Genomic DNA, 24,298 nt, shown 5'->3' with positions numbered 1-24,298 from the left:
TAACCTACTTAGCATGTCTAAAGTCTTTAGGCGTGCTAACCAGGGTGCTAAGTATGTTAGCACCGGTTTTCTCAATCAGATCGCGCGCTAAGTATCAAACTATGCACGTGCTCAGTCCAATAGACTTTAGTGGGCACTTTGCGCGGAGCGGTCTGTGCAGTGCGCGTGCAAAACTTTGCCCGCGGTACTTTGCCCGCGATCACTACTTCTCACATTTAAACTCAGTTTACATGTGATAAGGGCCAGTGCTAACAGTTAGCACTGCTTTGTGAATCGAGCCCTATATGTCTCTCATGCACAGTACACATTTTATATGCTGGTGACCACTCTCAGATCCACCCCTTCACAGAAGGTATAAGTATGTACAAATAGTGGGAATCAAACGGAAAGGGTGCAAGGTTATTTACAATGCAAGTGTTACATTTTACATGTTTCACCTTAAACGGGCTTTGTCAAGAGTAACTTAACAGTTCAGCAATCAATAGAGATTCCCCCAGCAACTGCCCAAGTCAGAGTTGAAGTGAACAGGTATCAGTACCCTTTAAATATAGCATCCAGTAAGAAACTGTCCACATGCTTAGCCCCTAATCCATGCTTCATGCATGGTCCTTCCTGTAATGTCTCAGCTTTATACACAAATCTTTTATCCACTTTTGGTATAGAGGCCATTCAATACGTTTTTTTTCCATAGACCACCAAATGCCATGCTTGCAGAAGATCTTCCTTACACAATGCGTGGAGTTCATACTCACGCATAATGCTTTTTCAATTTTTAACACCATATATTATCAGAAAAGCAGGACTGCGATGGGAAGCACTTTGCCCCAAGCTATGCAAATTTAGCAACTGAACTCCTACAGCTAAACAAATTGATACTAATAATCCATTTATCAAACACATAGGGCTTGATTCACTTAGACAAATAGCGCAAGTAACCTGCTATTGGCAGCATAGCATGCATTATTACCTGTGGTTAGAGGGGCGCTCGTTATGCCCAGCATAGCGAGGGCTAGTAGCAATTAACCAGTAACGGACGCTCTGATCATCCCGCCATGGACTCCTTCAGGGCCAGTAACTTCAAAGGAAGTGATCCTGGCACTCTGATTGGCCCAATAGACTACCTGTCAAGTGATGTCACATGACAGGTAACCTATTGGGCCAATCAAAGTGCGGGGATCACTTCCTTTAAAGTTACTGGACCTCGAAGGGGTCCACATCGGGATGATCAGAGTGCCTGCTACTGGCTAATAGCCGGTGTAAGCTACAATCGCTTTCTATGCTGGGCATAGCGAGCACTCCTCTGACACCAGGTAATAACGAACGCTATGCTGCCAAAAGCGCACAGCCTGCATTAAGGCGCGCAGGGTTAAATAGCATGAGTAACAGCAGTTTACTCATGCTATTTGTCTTAGAGAATCAAGCCCATAGCATTCTGTAAACATTATATTGATAACCTCACTTTTATTTGGAGAGGCAACCATAAAATTATCCCAAAATGTATACAGTATTTACATTTTCAGGATTTAGTTCTATTTATAGATAAAAACCAAAACTCATTTCAAACAGGTTGATGCAATTAATTAAATTAATTTCAAAAGCTTTCACTGCAAAGCCAGGATACACTTTATAATCAGTTTAAACAAATTCATAGAAATTGTACAGACATCCAAGATTTCAACGAACAATCGACAACCCTGACTCTTAAATTTACTGAAAGAAAATACCGGCTTCAAAGCCAGGAACTCCTCCAAGACTTCCAGTCCACACCATAATACACAAACAGACCCCACCCCAATATGGCTCTTAGATTCTTCACCAGATATACAGTAGCTTACAACAGAAGGCCATCAAAAACATCATATCCAACAGATGGGAGAGTCTTCAACAAGACCCCCATGTTCGTACCACCATACCCAACAATTGTTGAGACAGATAATTTCAGTGACCACTCGGCACCCACTCTACACGGATTTGCCTGCGTGAAGAAAGGAAGATATTGGGTATTTAGTAGGGGAACAAATGTATTATATTCCCCTAGATTACCTAGCACAGGGAGAGCTGTCTGTCGCTTCTCCCTGTGCCCAAATTACATGCAGCCCTTTACTTTCATGTGGACAGTACTCAGGTTGTCCAGTGTAGGAGATTCCACAAATAGAGGTTGCAGTTAGCCTATTCACCACAAGATGGCGATCACACGGGAAGTGATGTAACACAACAGGAAAAGAAGATGCAGAGTAGAGATGGGAAGTTCGGATCTTTTCAATGATCCGGATGATTCGAATCGGATCATTGAAAAGATCCGGATCTTTGATCCGAATCTCGGATCATTTTACTACCGAAGCATTCGGGGTGAGATGACTAGCAGGACAGGTCTTTCCCTGCTGTGGACAGGAGAAGGGGAGGGAGGTGGACACACAGAGAGAAGGGGAGAAGATGGACAGAGGGCAGGGAGTGGACAGAGAAGGGAGGAGGGACGAGCAGAGAGCAGAAATGTTTGTGCACACAATACCCACATGCTGCAATCATATGCTTTACATGTATTTATTTCACCTATATGCTCATCTGTGTACTTTCCATGCAAACGTCACACAGTGAAGGAAAGCATTCCCAGAAGATAAGTGCAGCTGTTTAGTGCCGAGTGGAGGAGGATCATTTTGCCCTGCAATCACAGTGCCTGCAAAGTTACTGAGCTGTGCTGAGCCAAAAGCTTCCAATGTGATCACTGTGCAGCACTACGGAACAGCCAGCCTATAATGAGAAGCACGTTTCAGCCAGTATGTGTGCTCTACACATATCTGGCAGTGGCACCCATGTCCCCTCTCTCTTATCTACCTGCTGTCCCTGCAAGGCTGCCTCCCATCCAACAGAGCGATCCATCTCAGCTCTGCTTCCAGGACCCCGCTGCCCGCTGAGAGGGGGCGTGTCGCTCCTGGCCCCGCCCCTTTTGCGATCCGAATCGTTCATTTTGATGATTCGGATGATCGACTCATTAAATAGATTCGGATCAAAGATCCGAATCGTTCATGATCCGGACAACACTAATGCAGAGCAGAGTGGACGATGTTGGAAGAGGTAATTGTGTAATTTTTGTTATTTACTGAGCAGAGTAGTCGAGGTGGACATACTTTGTTACAAAGGAGCTCATAGTACACCTGTCACTATCCTAATCATCCCTCTTGTAGTAATTGCCATCCAAGAGACTTTTTATATATCTGCCAGTTTTCTAGTGGTCCCTCTACGTGTGCCATAGGTTATGGTTGTTTTCTCACCTTCCTAGTAATAATTCAGTTCAGTCACATCACAGAGACAAGAGCAGTATATTGTGTATAGCCTTGTCACACTCCTGTATGTAATGTTCCCCCACCCCAATAATGTTATTTCCCAGTATACGCATGATCCTGTCAGGGTAGTGTGTGCTCTTTACTTACATGGAAACCAGGGCAGTTTCTAGGCTAAACTGCACCCAGGGCGAGGGTGTAAAAATTGCCCCCCTGCAGTATAGATTAACCAGGTCTAGTATAGGTAGCCAGCTATAGGTCCCCCCAGTATAGGTAGCCAGGCATAGGTGCCCCCACTATAGGTTAGATTGGTAGTTGCCCCCGGTATAGGTTAGCTAGGTAGGTGCCTCCAATATAGGTTAGCTAGGTAGGTGCCTCCAATATAGGTTAGCTAGGTAGGTGCCTCTAGTATAGGCTAGATAGATAGGTGCCCCCAGTATAGGTTAGATCTGTGGTCCTCAAACTAAGGCCCGCCGGCCGAATGTGGCCCCCTGAGGCTTTTTTACTGGCCCCCCACACACGAAATGTATTATAGATGCAGTCAGCTACATCTTTAAATATTGGTGGTCCGCATATAGAATTAAGCCAGAAAGCAGTAATTTGCTGGTTTCCAATCCAATTCCACATCAGGTGACACTGCTGTCCAATTGGACTGCAGGTTGTCACCTGGGTATGCTTCACTGTCTGGCCCGCCAAGACTTCTACTATCATTTTATGTATGTTCCGGCCCACCAGCAGTCTGAAGTATGTTGACCCGGCCCTCGACCCAAAAAGTTTGGGGGCCCCTGGGTTAGATAGATAGGTGCTCCCAATATAGGTTAGCCTGGCCTGGTAGGTGCCTCCAGTATAGGCTAGATAGATAGGTGCCCCAGCATAGCTTAGCTAGGTATTTGCCTCCAGTATAGATTAGCTAGGTAGGTGCCCCCATATGCGGCAGGGGGAGTGGGCATAGCATAGTTACAACTTACATTCTGCAGTCTCCTGCAGTCTCTATCTTCTTCCTGTCCCAGGCGCTCCTTGCGTTGGTAAAAGTGCTCCCTGTGATGACATGCAGTTACGTCAGCACAGGGGCGCTGTTATCAACGTGACGGACGCCTAAGACAGGAAGAAGAAAGAGGCTAACTCAGCTATGCTCGCTCTCCCCTACCACTGCGACCCTCTTGATGCTCCATCCATTGCCCTGGGAGATCACACTATTTGTGCACCCGTAGAAACTGCTATACTTCAGTAGTGTGGCTACTACTACGTTAATTAACATAGTAGCGGCCACACTACTGAAGTATCGTGGTCGTGCTACAGAGGTGACAGTTTTATTGTGTGTGTCCGGTTCCTATAAGGTGTCAGGATGTCACCATCTATTTCTCCATGGAGGTTGGGCAGTATATGGATGGACATGACCTCAACAAGAACGCCATGTGGAGAATAAGCTGCCCCTCACATCACTGGGTAAGAGGAGACTTTCTTTTAAAGAAGAGAGCAGTATTGAAGATCCAGCTACAGAAGATTCCCCTCTCCCCCATCATCTATATAAACATATAGAGACAATGTATTCAGTCAGTGTGTGTGTTTTCTGCAGATGGATCCAGTAATACAAACCGACTAGAGAGATGCAAAGGTCCTCTTTATTCCTGGAATTGTCTTCAGGAAGATCTCACCATCTCCCACTATTATCAGGGAGGTGGAGCTCAGGGCCATCCGGAACCCCAAACTGTGTGACATTGTTTCTTTCTGTGTATGCTGTTATCTGTTTTCAAATGTATAATTTTCTTTCATTTTGTGCAATTAGGGTGGAGATCTAATACATATAAATGCTGTGGTTAAAGAGGAAGAAGAGACATATGTGAGGATTGATTAGCAGTCTATGAAGGAAAGTGACATGATGGGGACAAATAAAGAGGAAGAAGAGGAGACAGATGTGAGGGATGATCAGCAGTCTGTGGAGGAGGGTGACATGATGGGGACAAATAAAGTTGAAGAGGAGACGGGTGTGAAGAATGATCAGCAGTCCAAGGAGGAGGGTTTAGTTATAAGAGTGATTAAAGAAGAAAAAGAGACATATGTGAGGCGTGATCAGCAGTCTGTGGAGGAGGGTGACATGATGAGGACAATTAAAGAGGAAGAAGAAGAGACATATGTGAGGGATGACCAGCAGTCTGTGGAGGAGGGTGACATGATGAGGACAATTAAATGGGAAGAAGAGACGTATGTGAGGGGTGATCAGCTGTCTGTGGAGGAAGTTGACATGATGAGGACAAATAAAGAGGAAGAAGAAGAGACATATGTGAGGGGTGATCAGCAGTCTGTGGAGGAGGGTGACATGATGAGGACAATTAAATGGGAAGAAGAAGAGACATACGTGAGGAGTGATCAGCTGTCTGTGGAGGAAGTTGACATGATGAGGACAAATAAAGAGGAAGAAGAAGAGACATATGTGCGGAGTTACTGTCAGTCTATGGAGCAGGGTGACATGAAGAACACAAATACAGAGGAAGAAGAGAAGTACGTGAGGACTAATTGGCAGTCTGTGGAGGAGGGTGACCTGATGAGGAAAACTGAAGAGAAGGACACAGTTTCAGAGAGCAGAACAGGTAAGTAATCAGCATTAAAGGGCCATTTTTATGTAAAATTGTATAATTTAAAATACATGTGACACATACTTATAAAAAGTACTTTCTCCCAGAGTAAAATGTACTATAAATCACTTTTTTCTTATGCATGTTTTTTGTAATATAATTTTATTAGAATAAAGAAAGGCACTTCCATAGCAGCATGGAGTGACTGAGAAAACATACAGAAATGCTCACGCAGGGGCTCTTCGAATTCCAAAACATTTCAATACCTGTGCTAAACCTTTTAATTTTAGATAAAACAAACTAGGCGAGGCGTACATAATACAGTACAATAGCATAACTGATAACACTTTATCACATAGTTAAATAGCTAAACCAAAAGAGTGGTCACCAACGGTGGTCATTTTCTTATTTACATACCATGAATCAAAGGAATCAATACATGTAACTATGGTACTCCGGAGAGTCCTCATAACCTATCCAACTTGCCCATGTTGTATAATATTTATTGCATTTAAAGTTTCCAAGACAGTGTTCTCTTTTTGCTGGATCTTGTTCGACTTTGTAAACCCGTCCCTAACACTAGGGACCCACTTTGATTTCCAGTGAAGGGGAAGCAGGCTTTTAGCGGCATTAAGCATGAGGGGAAGCACCATTTTTTTATTTTTATTTTTTTTGTAGTATTTAACTTAAGAAAAATGTAGGAGAGCGCTCCACGGCTATCTTCTCTTCTTTGGCCTGTTGCCTCCCTGCATATTCACAGAATTTCTTCGCAATACATACTAGCTTAGGGCAGGCCCACAACAAGTGCAGCAACGTGTCCCCATTTTCACATTCCCTCCGGCATCTTTCATCATATATATATATATATATATATATATATATATATATATATATATATACAGGGAGTGCAGAATTATTAGGCAAATGAGTATTTTGACCACATCATCCTCTTTATGCATGTTGTCTTACTCCAAGCTGTATAGGCTCGAAAGCCTACTACCAATTAAGCATATTAGGTGATGTGCATCTCTGTAATGAGAAGGGGTGTGGTCTAATGACATCAACACCCTATATCAGGTGTGCATAATTATTAGGCAACTTCCTTTCCTTTGGCAAAATGGGTCAAAAGAAGGACTTGACAGGCTCAGAAAAGTAAAAAATAGTGAGATATCTTGCAGAGGGATGCAGCACTCTTAAAATTGCAAAGCTTCTGAAGCGTGATCATCGAACAATCAAGCGTTTCATTCAAAATAGTCAACAGGGTCGCAAGAAGCGTGTGGAAAAACCAAGGCGCAAAATAACTGCCCATGAACTGAGAAAAGTCAAGCGTGCAGCTGCCAAGATGCCACTTGCCACCAGTTTGGCCATATTTCAGAGCTGCAACATCACTGGAGTGCCCAAAAGCACAAGGTGTGCAATACTCAGAGACATGGCCAAGGTAAGAAAGGCTGAAAGACGACCACCACTGAACAAGACACACAAGCTGAAACATCAAGACTGGGCCAAGAAATATCTCAAGACTGATTTTTCTAAGGTTTTATGGACTGATGAAATGAGAGTGAGTATTGATGGGCCAGATGGATGGGCCCATGGCTGGATTGGTAAAGGGCAGAGAGCTCCAGTCCGACTCAGACGCCAGCAAGGTGGAGGTGGAGTACTGGTTTGGACTGGATTCATCAAAGATGAGCTTGTGGGGCCTTTTCGGGTTGAGGATAGAGTCAAGCTCAACTCCCAGTCCTACTGCCAGTTTCTGGAAGACACCTTCTTCAAGCAGTGGTACAAGAAGAAGTCTGCATCCTTCAAGAAAAACATGATTTTCATGCAGGACAATGCTCCATCACATGCGTTCAAGTACTCCACAGCGTGGCTGGCAAGAAAGGGTATAAAAGAAGAAAAACTAATGACATGGCCTCCTTGTTCACCTGATCTGAACCCCATTGAGAACCTGTGGTCCATCATAAAATGTGAGATTTACAAGGAGGGAAAACAGTACACCTCTCTGAACAGTGTCTTGGAGGCTGTGGTTGCTGCTGCACGCAATGTTGATGGTGAACAGATCAAAACACTGACAGAATCCATGGATGGCAGGCTTTTGAGTGTCCTTGCAAAGAAAGGTGGCTATATTGGTCACTGATTTGTTTTTGTTTTGTTTTTGAATGTCAGAAATGTATATTTGTGAATGTTGAGATGTTATATTGGTTTCACTGGTAAAAATAAATAATTGAAATGGGTATATATTTGTTTTTTGTTAAGTTGCCTAATAATTATGCACAGTAATAGTCACCTGCACACACAGATATCCCCCTAAAATAGCTAAAACTAAAAACTACTTTCAAAAATATTCAGCTTTGATATTAATGAGTTTTTTGGGTTCATTGAGAACATGGTTGTTGTTCAATAATAAAATTATTCCTCAAAAATACAACTTGCCTAATAATTCTGCACTCCCTGTATATATATATATATATATATATATATATATATATACTAGCCCACCCGCGTCGTAGCATACGCCGCATCTATCTATCTAATAGAGTACAGCGCCTCAACCTTGAAGCAAGAAGAAGAAGTAGGCTTTCCATGAGAAAATGTATGCGTGCTCAAACACCAAGTTTAACCCTAGCAAGTCTGGCTTTGCAAATCGGCCTAATTGACTATTCATGAGGCAATGCTCATGCAAATATGCATTTGCTTTCGCATGCCAAACTATGCAGGGTCCAAAAACCAATACCGCAAAGCGATCACCCTGCAGGAATTAGTTCATGCTACATTAGCACTATCCAGGAGCGCCACGGGTAGGCTTCCCAATGCCCGCATACAACCGGGGGGACCACAGGGTCCCAGGCTCTCTCACTGCCTGGGAACCACAGTGGCACCCCGGAGGGGGAGGCTGGGTGGCGCAGCCGACCCCCCCCCCCCCCCCAAGCGTGGCCAGCGCCGGGGAGAGCCGTCCGCACCCACCTCCTAATATTAAAAACAGGCACTTACCTTAACGTCCATTGCGTTCTGCTACATGCGCATTAATTTTCTCATGGAAAGCATTTTGTGCATTTTGGATCCTTTGGAGGCAGGTGGTGGATGGCTTGCTCCGGTGGTGTGAACCCTGGAGTGAGTTGTCTGTGCCTGTCCTCCCCCCCTCTGGAGTGCTGTATGTGAGCCAGCCCTGAGCTCTAAAGCTCGGGGTGACCCATGCTTCTCGTCTTTCTCATGTGGTGCCCCCAAGTTAATGCGCATGTAGCAGAACGCAATGGATGTTAAGGTAGGTGCCTGTTTTTAATATTGGGAGGTGGGTGCGGACGGCTCTTGCCGGCGCTGGCCACACTTGGGGGGGTCGTCTGCGCCACCCAGCCTCCCCCTCCGGGGTGCCGCTGTGGTTTCCAGGCAGTGAGAAAGCCCGGGACCCTGCGGTCCCCCCGGTTGTATAAAAAGGGGGCATTGGGAATCTTCCCCGTGGTGCTCCTGGATAGTGCTAATGTAGCATGTAGCAGGGTGACTGCTTTGCGGTATTGGTTTGTGCATGTATTTGCGTGAGCATTGCCTCATGAATAGCCAATTAGGCCAGATTTGCAAAGCCAGACTTGCTAGGGTAAGGCCTCTTTTCCGTGGACTGTTGATAGGCAGTGAAAAGCCTCTCAAACTCTCACAACTGCTCACTGCTGCCTGGTAACTGCTCGCTGCTGCCTGGTAACTGCTCGCTGCTGCCTGGTAACTGCTCACTGCTGCCTGGTAACTGCTCACTGCTGCCTGGTAACTGCTTGCTGAGCACACAGCTCAACAGTCCGTGGAAAAGAGGCCTTAAACTTGGTGTTTGAGCACGCATACATTTTCTCATGCAAAGTACTTCTTCTTCTTGCTTGAAGGTTGAGGCACTTACTCTATTATATATATAGATTAGCGCCAGCCAATCTGGGGTTCTGTATCATTTAGTCAGTCTGTACCATCTAGTCGAGGGCTAATGGAAGAAGTATGGGTGTGTGTAAGGATAGTGCCCCTTTAAGATTAATCTAATGGGGACCCAATCTCCCTCTCTCATGCCCTTAGCTGTAAATGAGACTTAGAGCTTTCCAGATCTAACAGCATCTGGTACAGTGAAGAGACTGTGTGTTCGATATTTGCCTTTTTAAAGAAAGAGACCTACCCATTCTGAGACCTTTTCCTCATAATCTAATTCAACAGAGTGGGCCCCATGCCACACCTCCACCAATCAGCAATAGGCCTGTCCAAGCTCTTCCAGAGGCCTCAATTCACAGAGCTTTATCAAACACTTTATCAAACGTTTGATAATTTTCCTCATGGGTAAAATCTAATTTTGAATTCACTAAGGTGTTATAGATTTATCGAATGTTTTATCGATGAAATGATCAATAAATCTATAACACCTTAGTGAATTCAAAATTAGATTTTACCCATGAGGAAAATTATCAAACGTTTGATAAAGTGTTTGATAAAGCTCCGTGAATTGAGGCCATTGTCTTCAATCTCTTGTGGAACCAAAGATGTCCCAGACAGACTTTCTCACCTCCTCTCCATGATCCCAAGAAGCCCCTTTCCTCACCTGGGATAAAGAAGGGGAAACTCATAAGCGGGACATTAAAGATGTTATCAGGCGCAGTACAGGCTGACCTGGAGGTCGGCCTGACGTCATCGCTGGGGACCAGGAGGCAGCTGCGGCTAACGGCTGCATGCAGAGCTGCGGTGAGGGACATGCTGGGAGCTTGGGGCTAGAGGAAGCCCTGGGTAAGTAGCGCTTATAGCGCTGATAATGGTCACTGTACGTTACTGAACACAGATTGATCACAGTATGAGGTTGACTTATTGTTGCTGGCCTGTAATAAGCTGATTATAGACACTGTACAGTAAGGTGTGACTTAGGGCTAGTTCTCAGTACAAACCTCAAAATGAATCGCAATTTTTTCACATTTTCAGGAAGCAACTTTAGAGCGATTTCATTTTCCTATACTTAATATGAAATCATGAAAAAAAAAATGTTGCATGCACAGCATTTGCACTTCGGGAAAGATTGAATCACTGTAGTGAAAACACATGTGTTTAATTACATTGTCACTGCACTTTGATGATCGCCATTGATTAGTAAAGTGCTGAAAATCACTTAAAAAGAACTGCAGTGTGAACCAGGACTAAAGGCTGGGATTGGCAATAAAATTGCAATTACAGACACAATAAGATAAATAGTTCTGTTCCACCCCAAAATACAGCAGCAAGCAATTTCCACCAAACGAGAAACACAGGGTTTTATATGAACAAATTCTCTGTTTATTGTTCAATCAAAATGTCTTCAGAGTTGCGGACAAGGCGTATGGACATTATTTCAGGATTCCAAATCACATAAAAGACTGTCTGACATGTGTTTCACGGCCAAAAGCCCCTTCCTCAGAGGCACACTGTATATAAACATCAACTATGGACCATAAGGAATGTATAGCCGCAATCTGTGCTTTAAAGAGAATAGGTGTTCAGCGCCAATTCCATGCGCGGTGTACGCATCCAGGGACTGAGAGGAACCTGAGAGGTTCTGAAAATCACTTTAAAAGTGCTGCAGTGTGAACTAGGACTAAGGGCTGGTATTGGCAATAAAATTGCAATTGCCCCAGCTGCAGCAAATTTCAGAGTGATCATGCTTGAACAGAATAACACAATAAACTTCTTCAAATTGCACACTAAAAGTCCCAGCTATCAGTCCAGGGTTGTAATTATCGCTGGATCCTCTAAATGTCCATTGGCATATTATTCTTGCAACATCTACTTCAGTGGGCCAAGAGGGGCCAAGGATAGAGATGCCTCCATCAAACCCAATTAGCCGGACAGTCACTAATTAGTCAGGAACCAAAATTATAAGGGTTAACTTCATTTTTAGGACCTTGCAATCGTGTGATTGGCTGACTGTAATGAGCACAACCGTTTGCGGTTCTCAAGCTGATAGCTATTGACATGCCAATAACTCTGAGGTGCAAATTGTATGCTAATTATATGCTATATTATGGAGCTACTGCATCTGGTCCATTTCTAATCTGCATCAGGTTGGAATTATCAGTAGCCCACTATTATTTCTAATAATAATTGTTCCTCTCCTCAGAATTCTCTAACATGAAGTGATGATGTTTCTCTATTTGCAGCGCCTGGCATCAGGAACCTCTCAGAGACCTGTCTGTCTGGATCCACAGACTGTACAACAATTGATGATGTTAATGGACAAGAGCCTTTTGAAGATATCTTGGTTACCCCAAATAATCACCTGTCTAACCCTTATTGGCCCCATACCCAGCAGAGCTCTCCCACGGCTGACGCGTCTTTTACTTGTTCCATATGTGGGAAATGTTTTGTTTGGAAATCACATCTTGTCATGCATGAGAGATCTCACACTGGTGAGAAACCTTATTCGTGTGCTGAGTGTGGGAAGTGTTTTGGGCGTAAATCACATCTTGTCATACATAAGAGATCACACACTGGTCAGAAGCCCTATTCATGTGCTGAGTGTGGGAAATGTTTTATTCAGAAATCACATCTTGTCATGCATGAGAAATCTCACACTGGTGAGAAACCCTATTTATGTGCTGAGTGTGGGAAATGTTTTGGGCGTAAATCACATCTTATCATACATAAGAGATCTCATACTGGTCAGAAGCCTCATTCATGTGCAGAGTGTGGGAAATGTTTTCTTCAGAAATCATATCTTGTCAGGCATGGGAGGTCTCATACTGGTGAGAAGCCCTATTCATGTGTTGAGTGTGGGAAATGTTTTGGGTATAAAGCAGACCTTGCCACACATGAGAGAACTCACACTGGTGAGAAGCCATATTCATGTACTGAGTGTGGGAAATGTTTTGTTACAAAATCGCACCTTATCATTCATGAGAGGTCTCATACTGATGAAAAACCTTATTCATGTGTTGAGTGTGGGAAATGTTTTGGGCTTAAATCAAATCTGGTTAGACACGAGAGGTCTCACACTGGTGATAAGCCGTATTTATGTGCTCAGTGTGGAAAATGTTTTGGGTATAAAGCAGACCTTATCACACATGAGAGAACTCACACTGGTGAGAAGCCATACCCATGTAGTGAGTGTGGAAAATATTTTGTTCAGAAATCACATCTTGTCATACATGAAAGATCTCACACTGGTGAGAAGCCCTATTCCTGCACTGAGTGTGGGAAATGTTTTGGACATAAATCAGACCTTGTCAGACATGAGAGAACACACACAGGTGTGAAGCCATATTCATGTGCTGAGTGTGGGAAATGTTTTGGACAGAAAACAGACCTTGTCAGACATGAGAGATCTCACACTGGTGAGAAGCCCTCTTCGTGTGCTGAGTGAGCAAAATGTTTTGAACAGATAGCAACATGAGAGATTACACACCAGGAAGAAGCTCTATCTGTGTGCTGTAATTTTTGGGAGGCATAAAGGAAAACCATGAGAGATGTCACACTGGTAAGAAGTCCAGTTCATCTGCTGAGTGGAATTGAGGAAAGGAGATTTCCCTCTCCCTGTCTCTCTGAGTCTTTTTTTATATTCATAAAACATGACAAGATTTCAGCTGAATGCACAAAGTCCAGTAAAATAACAGGAGTGGGATTTATCTTCCAGAAATGTTAACCTGAACACACACAGGAGTGAATGATTGGATCACTCTGACTGTGATGGGATCTTCCATGGATCTCTTGATTTCTCTAAGGCTAGAATCACAGTGGGACGTTATTGTCCTGCGTTAATAAAGTCGCATAATGCAAGTTACCGTAAGGCAATGTTAACCCTATGCGACATTCACAGTGCCACGTTAAAGTTGCCTTGTAAATGTTGCGTTTATTGTGATGCATTGCTGCAGTGCATTACCTTTTAACACAGATGTTTACAGATACAGGGCAGCATAGTTTTCATTGCCTGTATGCTCTACGGTATCCGACAGTAATGCAGATTTACTTGCGTTGCGACTTTTTTGGTGCGTTGCATTGTAATTTTTGTGTGGCGACTTTAACGTCGCATCATAACGCCTCGTCCTACTGTGAATCTAGCCTAAATCATTTTAGAAATAATGGTATAATTCTATATTGTTACAACCTCACAGAGAAAGATTGGCATCTATTTTATTTTACATGATAATACCATAAATAAGATAGCAGCAAAATATATTATACTCCATCAGGTCATATTATACTCCAGCACAAATAATGCAGATACACCCCAATGCCTCAGTGCTGTACCCCAAATGTAAATTAGAAGGAGATGATTGGATACAGGTGTTTTGGTATTGGAGGTGAGATACAGGAATTCTGGGGTGGAGAGGGGGTAGGTTATTGTTATATGTGTTACAGTCAGATGCTAGAGACAAATGTGGGAAGCTGCTGCTAGAAATGATTCTGCTTTATGTAGAAAAATAAATCCTATTAGAATTAAAATCTAATGTAATTAAAGCTATTACTAAAGTTACTCCTCTGGATAATGTGCCAAATATCAGCTGTATATTGTTCCCTCCATGGGAAATGTTTTGCTCCTCTAGCCTGCATATAATGTAAGATATACCATTAACCGCATCAATCACATTTATAGTATTGTTATTAATTAGGCCGTTGTAAGCCCAGTGTTTGTAGCCAGAACGCTCTTTGCCTTTATTCTGTGAGTCTCAGGTGCCTGGGCTTTCTGCCATACTACAGTACATATTGGCACAATTACTGACCTGATGAAGTAGTTTATACTGCAAAACGTGTTGTCCTAAGTGCTGAATAAACGTCCTTTGTTTTACACCCGCTCTGTAAACCTCCTTCTTTAAGGTAGGGCCTTTTCAATTATATTATATACAGAAACACTGTTTTTTTACTGACTGATATTTTTGGGTACCTCCAGTCTACTAATAATCTCACTCTGTAACATTGCAACTCTGTAGTCTGTCTCTAATCCCTAGAGACAGACTACAGAGTTGCAATGTTACAGAGTGAGATTATTAGTAGACTGGAGGTGCCCAAAAATATCAGTAAGTAAAAAACAGTGTTTCTGTATATAATATACTCGAAAAGACGCCACCAGCAATTGTTTAAGTAATTTACTTTAGTCAGTTTGAAAATGAACCAATCCAATAAAGCTAGGGAATTGGTTTGGTCCATTTTCAAGCTGTATTCATTCTCATGGGGCAGCATGGTGGCGTCTTGGTTAGCGCTCTCGTCTTGCAGTGCTTGGCCTCCAGTATGAATCCCAACCAGGGCACTATCTGCACAGAATTTGTATGTTCTCCCCGTGTCTGCGTGAGTTTCCTCTGGGCATTCCGTTTTCCTGTAAAAGTAAATATGGATAGAGGTGCTCCACAGTACCGTTTGTAAACACCTGTGCTGCTGTGATCAGGATAGATCCCTTTTCCTCAGAATAGCCAGTCATAAAATTTCACAGCGCCAGGAATTATGTTGGTTCCAAACAGTCAAATCCACCTCCAGGGATACCTCTTTCACACCTGCATTCCTCCTGTGTGGCTTAATGCACAAAACATAGAAGCAGAAGAGATATTCCCTCAGTGGATAAAACAACTTTTTATTTCTCCATGCAAGGCACAAAAGATAAAAGGTAACAAATAACTTACATCAGGAGGGTCCCATGCCAGTATAGGACCCCCTCTGGATGATTCGCTTCCCACCCTTGTGGTACTCTGAACTTTATGGGAAAGCGATCAGCAGTGTCCAGCCCGCTCTCGTCCCGACTAGTTTCGGCCTTTCGCCGTCATCAGGGGATACGAGAGCGAGCAGGCATGGGCACATATATATAAAAATATTGTTCTAATTACCTTTCCTAGATGTGGCTCCTGTCACCTAATGGAGCGCCGAGCGCTCTAAGAGGTATTTCCGCTTCGGCGGCCATACTGTATCCAGTTTGCGTCAATGGATCGCATATGCGTTCCACCCGTATAACTATAACTTTCACCCATATTTTTCTCCGCAATGTATGCGGATACAGCGTCGCATAAGCATGAGGGGACATGGGCCATTTAACTTGCATCAGTATTTCTATACGGAATGTATGCGGAAACGACATTGACACAAAGATGCACGTCATTTGCGTATATGCGTGCATCTTTGCGTGTGACAGCAGCCACATATCAGCACTTCATTTGTGATTAAAATACAATGTGAATAACATAACACAATGATGTCAGCAACTGCTAAATCCAAACAATAAAACATATGGTATATAGATATATATCTAAGAAAAAAGCAGCATTCAATTCAAAGAACAAATGTCCATTAGCACCATCTAATGTCCATTATTGGTATTACACCTGATCCCAAAAAGCTCACATTATCAGATTATTGGCTAGGTTTTAACTCTTCATAGAATTGCACCAATATTGCACATCAAAAAGCAAGGATGGTGCAATTCTAATCTCCTACACCTCACATAAGAGACCATGTTGGTCTGACCACGAGGGCACTCAGGGAGAGGCTATATGAACACTTTTAAAATATAAGGAATGGCTATATGGACCACTCAGTCTCTGCGCACTTTAAGGAACATCATAACTGTAATGCTAGAGGTCTTATCTATTCAGCTATTGACCAGATTACAAGAAATTGGAGGGGAAACAATCACGATAGGGATTTAGCGAGATCGGAGATGAATTGGATTATAAAGCTGAACTGCATGTTCCCGATGGGTCTTAACATAGATTTTAATCTTAATTGTTTTTTAGCAAATTCATGAATTGTATTTGAGAATACATCATGCCTGGGGGAAGGTAGGATGCTTCTGTTTTAAAGTTTTAAATTTTAAATTTGATTGTATATGACTAGATTTTAAATTTAAATTTATTGTTATTCCGTTATGTGAGGTGTAGGAGATTAGAATTGCACCATCCTTGCTTTTTGATGTGCAATATTGGTGCAATTCTATGAAGAGTTAAAACCTAGCCAATAATCTGATAATGTGAGCTTTTTGGGATCAGGTGTAATACCAATAATGGACATTAGATGGTGCTAATGGACATTTGTTCTTTGAATTGAATGCTGCTTTGTTCTTAGATATATATCTATATACCATATGTTTTATTGTTTGGATTTAGCAGTTGCTGACATCATTGTGTTATGTTATTCACATTGTATTTTAATCACAAATGAAGTGCTGATATGTGGCTGCTGTCACACGCAAAGATGCACGCATATACGCAAATGACGTGCATCTTTGTGTCAATGTCGTTTCCACATACATTCCGTATAGAAATACTGATGCAAGTTAAATGGCCCATGTTCCCTCATGCTTATGCGACGCTGTATCCGGATACATTGCGGAGAAAAATATGGGTGAAAGTTGTAGTTATACGGATGGAACGCATATGCGATCCATTGACGCAAACTGGATACAGTATGGCCGCCGAAGCGGAAATACCTCTTAGAGCGCTCGGCGCTCCGATAGGTGACAGGAGCCACATCTAGGAAAGGTAATTAGAACAATATTTTTATATATATGTGCCCATGCCTGCTCGCTTTCGTATCCCCTGATGACGGCAAAAGGCCGAAACTAGTCGGGACGAGAGCGGGCTGGACACTGCTGATCGCTTTCCCATAAAGTTCAGAGTATCTATTCTATGTTTTGTGCATTGAGCCACACAGGAGGAATGCAGGTGTGAAAGAGGTATCCCTGGAGGTGGATTTGACTGTTTGGAACCAACATAATTCCTGGCGCTGTGAAATTTTATGACTGGCCATTCTATTTTCCTCCCCAAAAACATACAGATAAGTTAATTGGCTTCCCCCTAAATTGACCCTAGACTACGATACATACACTACATAATACATAAATAGACATAGGACTCTGGTAGGGATTAGACTGTGAGCTCCTCAGAGGGACAGTTAAGTGTCAAGACAATATACTCTGTACAGCGCTGCGGAAGATGTTGGCACTATATAAATACTAAATAATAATAATTTTCATAATCCTGCAACAACTTGGAATTATCTGCATCTCATTGACCTTCTCTGTCACCGATTGTGGATACAGGCATTAGCTGGAGCACACACCGCCTCCCTGGAGGTACCCCTCACCTGCTACTAAAATTATCTCTCAATATTAAACAGTTCTACTCCATCAGAAGCTGCATAATTTCACATATGAAGTCATTGTATACATCCCAAACAGGGAATGCTTCATTCAGGAAAATGCTGTCTAATACTTTTGTGCAAAAACAGGGATCCTTAGTTACATTTACTGCAGTAACCAAGTAGGCTAACCAACCGTTCATCAATGTGATCCCTCATCTGGTGACTCCTACCTGGCAACATGCCTATGTACCTGTGCCATGCACCATGCTCCGACTGGACAACTAATGTTAAATTAGGGTATAACAGGAGGTTGGTGTGGGCCTGCAAGCTCTGGGCATAGTACATAGGCATGCTGCCAGCTAGTAGGATTGTCCAGATAAGGCATCACACTGATGAGCGGTTGGTTAGCTTACCGAGTTACTGCAGTATTTAACTAGAAACCTGTATTTTAAACAGAAGGGTATAGACTAGGGTATAGAAAGGAGAAAACTCACCTTTCTGTGGTCCATGAACAATTTACATTTTCCAGGTGGCCCTGTCTCCATGACTACAGAGGGTTACACAAAGAGATGGTGCTGGAATCTGTGATGATAGACGAAGGTCGACGTTTGGGGAGGTTAGTTACTACTCTCTGCTCAAGCTACTTTGCATGAAGGGGGTGGAAGAGGATCAGATCAGATTACCAATAATGAAAGGGTCCCTCTAGCTACCTAAACTAGGGGACACCGAATACTGGGAACCCCTTTGGTGATCTATACTGGGGGCTACTACTGTCACCTAATACAGGGACCCCTCTGGCTACCCATACTGGGGGCTACCTAGTTCTGGGGGTACTGCTTGCTATCTATGTATACAGGGGGTCCCTTCTAGTGACGTATAGTGGAGGATGCTACTTCATACTTGAAGCCCCTTATTGCTTCCTATACTGGGTGCTACCTGGGACTACATAATACTGGTGGATATCTATTGATATTGAGTGATTACCTAATACTGAGGGACACCTCTGGTGTGTGTGGTGGTGGTGGGGGGGGGGGGGGCACAAAGGTGAATTAGTTTTTGTGGGGCTTCAACTAAAATCTTTCTATACGGCCCCATGATTTCTAGCTATGCCCCTGGATTTTACCTTGGCTGCCCCCAGACTGAAAATGCTGCAGCTGTAATCATAGAACCACTAATTCACACATTCATCAGAACCTTCCTAACGATGATCTGATATGACACAGGCTTTATTTCAGATGCAGATGGGGAAGACTCAATAACATCCCCAAGGAATTTGGAGCCTTCTCGTGTGGCGTTACACCATCCCAAAAGAGTACATGCCAAACAGGTTCGGTAAATTTGGGCACCAGGTAATGCCCACAGATTATTGGTGATGTTTTCAGTGTTCTATTGTTGCCTTCCCTAACCTATCCTTACACTAATCCTCCACTAAACTAACCCCCTCCCACCTATGCCTTACACCCCCCATCCTCCACACACTCTCACACCTACTTTTAAAATGTACCCCCCACTATTTACTCTTACCACCCTCTCCATCCTATGCTTAACACTAATACCCACACCTAACACTAACCCCCTTACCTATGCCTAACATTAACATCTCTTACCTGTGCCTATCACTATCCCCCTCCTACTAACAGTAACCTTTCCTACCTATGCCTAACATCCCCCACCTAAACCTAACATTAACCCCCCTAACTACTAACACTAACCCTTCCTACCTATGGCTAACTCTAAACCCTCAAACTAAGCATAACTAATTCCAAAGGATGCACGACCTGCTATCTTTTCGTCAGTAGAAAATGATGGCGCAATATCAGGTTATGTTGTGAATGAGGGAAAAGCAAAGACCTTATACATTGATAAGTAAGTGATGCCTGGGGAAACACATGACCAATTAAGCTGGAGAAATCTGAACTTACTTATTTGGGAATTAGAATATCTTATCAACTGGTTATTTGAAATAAAGTATAGCCCTGTGCTGGAGATCATTGAATAAGATTTGCACAACTGGAGAAAGATACTTCTTTCCTATTTAAAAAGGATACAAGCTTTTCCAAAACTTTTCTTTTACATCCAAACACTCCCTATTTTGAATCCCAAAAAAGAGTTACGGTATTTACATACAAAATTCTATATGAACAAACAGGAGACATGGATTCTTAACATGTTTGGCACAAAAATCTGGGAGGCTTATCAGTCCCACATCTATCTACATATTACACATCCTCACAGCTAGCTCAGTTACCCTTAACTTACGCAGGTGTCCACACTCCAGTCAGGGTAGAAATAGATGCATCCTCAGCCCTTATTTAGGGAAAGGCCTCCTGTGTGTTTCCCCTGAGGCTTATAAAGCTGCCAAAACGTCCTCTGCCATTACGTTTCACACTCTACATGTTTGGAACAAAGCCAGAATGAAATATAAATAGTCCCTCCTTCGTTACAGTTTCTGAATATTCCGGACTACCCAGCGGGGGCAGATCCTCTAGCATCCAGTGGTGGCTACTTAATGAGGTTATTTCCATAAAGGACATTCTTATTAAAGCTGAGCTGAACTCTTCACAGGAGAGAAGGAGAACACAGAAATCCACCCTGTGTCCACCCTGCATGTGTTTATGGAGAACAACCTGTCTAATTCTCCATTTTCAGAAAGTAATGAGCTAGTGTAATTTGGGCTCCCAGCTATATTAAATATTATTGTGCTTATACATACGGTACAGACCAAAAGTTTGGACACTTCTTCTCATTCAAAGAGTTTTCTTTATTTTCATGACTATGAACATTGTAGATTTACACTGAAGGCATCCAAACTATGAATTAACACATGTGGAAGTATAGTACATAACCAAAAAGTGTGAAACAACTGAAAATATGTCATATTCTAGGTTCTTCAAAGTAGCCACCGTTTGCTTTGATTACTGCTTTGCACACTCTTGGCATTCTCTTGAGGAGCTTCAAGAGGTAGTCACCTGAAATGGTCTTCCAACAGTCTTGAAGGAGTTCCCAGAGCTGCTTAGCACTTGTTGGCCCTTTTGCCTTCACTCTGCAGTTGGGTTCAGTTCTGGTGACTGTGGTGGCCAGGTCATCTGGCGCAGCACCCCATCACTCTCCTATTATTTTTTTTAAAGAACTGTTCCAAATTATTATGCACAACACAGTTTCAAAACCTTTTATAGGTTGAAGAGAACTGAAAATGGTTATTTGTTAAATTTACAGCGTTAGGAGGTCATAGTTACTGAAATCAAAATCTATTTTAATTACATGCTTCTTAACAGGTCCATTAATTATTCTTAATAAAACAAATTGTCACTGAGTGATCTGACCGAACTTGTGACATACCATTTCTGTTAACAGACTTACTGATTTCTAGTGCATCGCATACCAACACAGCCTTGGGTCTATCGCTGTCACTGCTGTGCTGTCCGTTACTTACTATAAAAAAAAAGAAATGTCACTAAATTACCTGACTATTGTGAGGTACCGTTACTGTTTTCTGCGTCTCCTTTCTTCTTCTTCATACTCTGTCTCTCTTGTTCTGCACTCCACTGGGTTAGTTTCTGAGGTGATGCAGATATGATCCTGGTCTTTTGCCTTATAATGTAAATATAAAGCATTGTCTTATTATTATGCTCTAAGAGACTTAGTCACCATTGTAACCTTGAATGCAGACATATGTTTTTACTCATGTGCCTTTTTTTCTTTTTATAAACGTGATAAAACAATAAGTTAAAGGATACTCGAGGTGACATGTGACATGATGAGATAGACATGTGTATTTACAGTGCCAAGCAGAATAACTATGCTGTGTTCCTTTTTTTTCTTTCTCTGCCTGAAAGATTTAAAAATCAGGTGACAGTTCCTTACCCAGTCAGGACTGGGTCAGACTACAGTGTAAACCTCAGTGATAAGGAATTACAGTCATAAACACTTACCTACCAGAAAATGGCTTCTCAGAGCAGGAAACATACGACAAGGGTCAATGGTTCATAGATTTTAGCTCTGGCATACTTCAATGAATGTGTCAGTGAGCAAAAACAATGAAACAGTAAAAACTTAAAAAGTAGATTTAAATATAAAATATAACTGTGGGATATCTAAAAAAAAGTCATTTCGTGGGGACGGAGGATAGATACAATTTTTTTATCTTATCAGTTTATTTTCCTTTAAAGAAATAGCAATAAGGACTCCCTTCTTTTTGGAATTTGCTAAACTCAGGATAATGTGTGGGTGAGCAGGGTGTATGGGCGACGTTTTTTTAGGCCGTAATGTTAATTACGGCTATAGCGGTGCTCAGTGAGTAATTTGGGTGCCAGCGCCGCTCAGTGAGTAGTTTGGGTGCAGACGGTGCCCAAATTATGATGAAAACAGCGTAGTTCGGCCACCAGCTATAACTGGAAGCCAAATGGCATGTTACCCCCACTGTATGGCACCTCGGATAAGGGAATAGTAATTAACACCATTGGGAAATTTGCCACAGCAGAATGAAACATTTTTCGGCTTCACCCAGCACCCACATTTCTCAGCGTCGTTTTTACATGTATGCAATTATCCAGGGAAGATCTAGGATTTGGGATGCTGCGTAAATCTTGTCTATTTAAAAAATCTGCTTCAGCCTGCTGTGGCGGCAGTATCACGAAAAGCTGTGTCCACATGTTTGAGGCCGGATTCACATGAGCAGCCTGCGTTTTTGCACCACAACGGTAAAAACAGACATTGTATACACCTACGTTGATGCACGGTAATGTAATTTTTGGCAGCAAACCAAACTATAAGTGAGGCTCTCCTGTTGCAGAAATACGAATTGCAAGGAAGTGTATAGAAAAAATATGCTTCAGCGCATGCGCACCTAAACGCAAAGCAGTTTGAAATATCTGTGGCGCCATTGACATACAAGAATTCCGGTCAACGCCCGTCACCACGGATGTTGGCCTATAACAAGCTGATGCACTCACGTCAGATGCGATTGTTTTGACGCATCGCACCGCATCAGGCATGAAATGTCCCATAGACTTTCATTGCTTTAGCGTTACCCTGTGGTAAAAACGGGTAATGAAAATGCAGTAGTGTGAAAGCCTCAAGCTCTGAGCTGCTCACAGTCTTAGGAATTCCTCTAAATGTTATAATGTTCCTTCTGGAATGTTCCTCCTGGTCTGTAAGTTTCTTTTTAAGCTTTGTCTTCTAGATCCTAGGTTCTCAACGTGTGGTACGCGTACCCCAGGGGGTACTTCTGATGGTTCCAGGGGGTAATCAAGCTTGATATATTTAACCAAGGATAACAAGTGTTTTAGCTAAATAAAGCAATAGTAAATGCTTGGAAATTGTTTAGAACCAATTATCATGTACTATGATTAAATATATATTTGTCATGGGGTACTTGTGATAATGTTTACTATGCTAGGGAGTACTTGGTGAGTACAGGGTTTTAAAAGGGGTACATACCAATAAAATGTTGAGAAACACTGTTCTAGATCACTATGAACATCAATTAACTCATTTTGTGCTAAGGCAAACTCTCCCATCTTATCTTCTATATGATCAGTACGGTTCCCTATATCATCAATAACCCTCTCTAATACTCCTGTGGCTTTAAAGATATATCTTTCTGGATAGTGCTTTTAAAATTCCAAAGCATGTCTTTCAGCACTGTGTCTGTAACAGCCTTATCAGTAGTGGGGGAGAGAGAGAATCTTCGCATCACTGTCCTCCACACTATGATTCTGAGAGGGGTGTTTTCTATGAGGCTGAAGCTTGATAAGAGAGGAGCCTGCAGAGCTTTTATTACTTTCAGCCTTGGAGTCACTTTAGTCTAGTCAGCCACCCCTGAGCTTGCTCTGGTGTGCAGTGCCAGTCTCTGTGCCCTCCCTTCCTGCTGCTGAGACCACCCCTCCTTCTCCCTCAGGTCGGCGCCATCTTTGCTCTGCCTCCCACACCTCTAATCCGGCCTGTAGAAGTCAGTGAGTGTCCTTGTGGAACTTTTCTTTCTCTCTTTTGCTCTCTGAGGTATTCCCTATCATATTGATGTGTTTCTCTGCTGTTTTTTTTACTCAGTCTACCACTGTTATGCGGCCATCCCTGTCAGTGGCCAACTGGGCAGTTTCTAGGTTATAGAGCTATCAGGTTAAGGGTCCATAAATTGCACCCCCCCACTGTTGCAATGGGTATTTCCCAATATTAGGTAGCCACCAATAAAGCTAGCCAGAGCTGCCCCCCAACATTGGTTAGCCAGATACAGCTTCCACAGCAAAGGTAGCCACAGGAGCCCCCAATATTAGGTAGTTGGATGCAGCCCCCCCAGTATAAGATGCCTCCCCATTATAGGTAGCCAGAGAGGCCCCTGGAGGGAGCCTTGGAGACCCCAATTTAGGTAGCCAGAGAACCCTCATTTACAGTAGGTAGCCAGAGTGCTCCCCTGTT

General features: G+C 42.8%; 1 protein-coding gene across 1 annotated transcript in view; it reads left to right on the top strand.

The window, feature by feature from the left end:
- Positions 1-3,016: 3,016 nt before the first annotated feature.
- The window catches only part of LOC137536816 (zinc finger protein 721-like), a 58,982-nt gene continuing 37,700 nt past the window's right edge, over positions 3,017-24,298 (top strand). The window contains exons 1-4 of the mRNA XM_068259013.1: positions 3,017-3,072; positions 5,065-5,866; positions 11,986-13,186; positions 18,414-18,500. Of these exons, the coding sequence (XP_068115114.1) occupies positions 5,140-5,866; positions 11,986-13,186; positions 18,414-18,500 (2,015 nt within the window). The 5' untranslated portion in view covers positions 3,017-3,072; positions 5,065-5,139. The remainder of the gene's footprint in view (positions 3,073-5,064; positions 5,867-11,985; positions 13,187-18,413; positions 18,501-24,298) is intronic.

The sequence above is a fragment of the Hyperolius riggenbachi genome, chromosome 10 (assembly GCF_040937935.1).
Source record: "Hyperolius riggenbachi isolate aHypRig1 chromosome 10, aHypRig1.pri, whole genome shotgun sequence".
NCBI classification, from domain to species: Eukaryota; Metazoa; Chordata; class Amphibia; order Anura; family Hyperoliidae; genus Hyperolius; species Hyperolius riggenbachi.
Note: the sequence above shows the minus strand (reverse complement) of the source record. Positions and strands in the feature narration are given on the sequence as shown.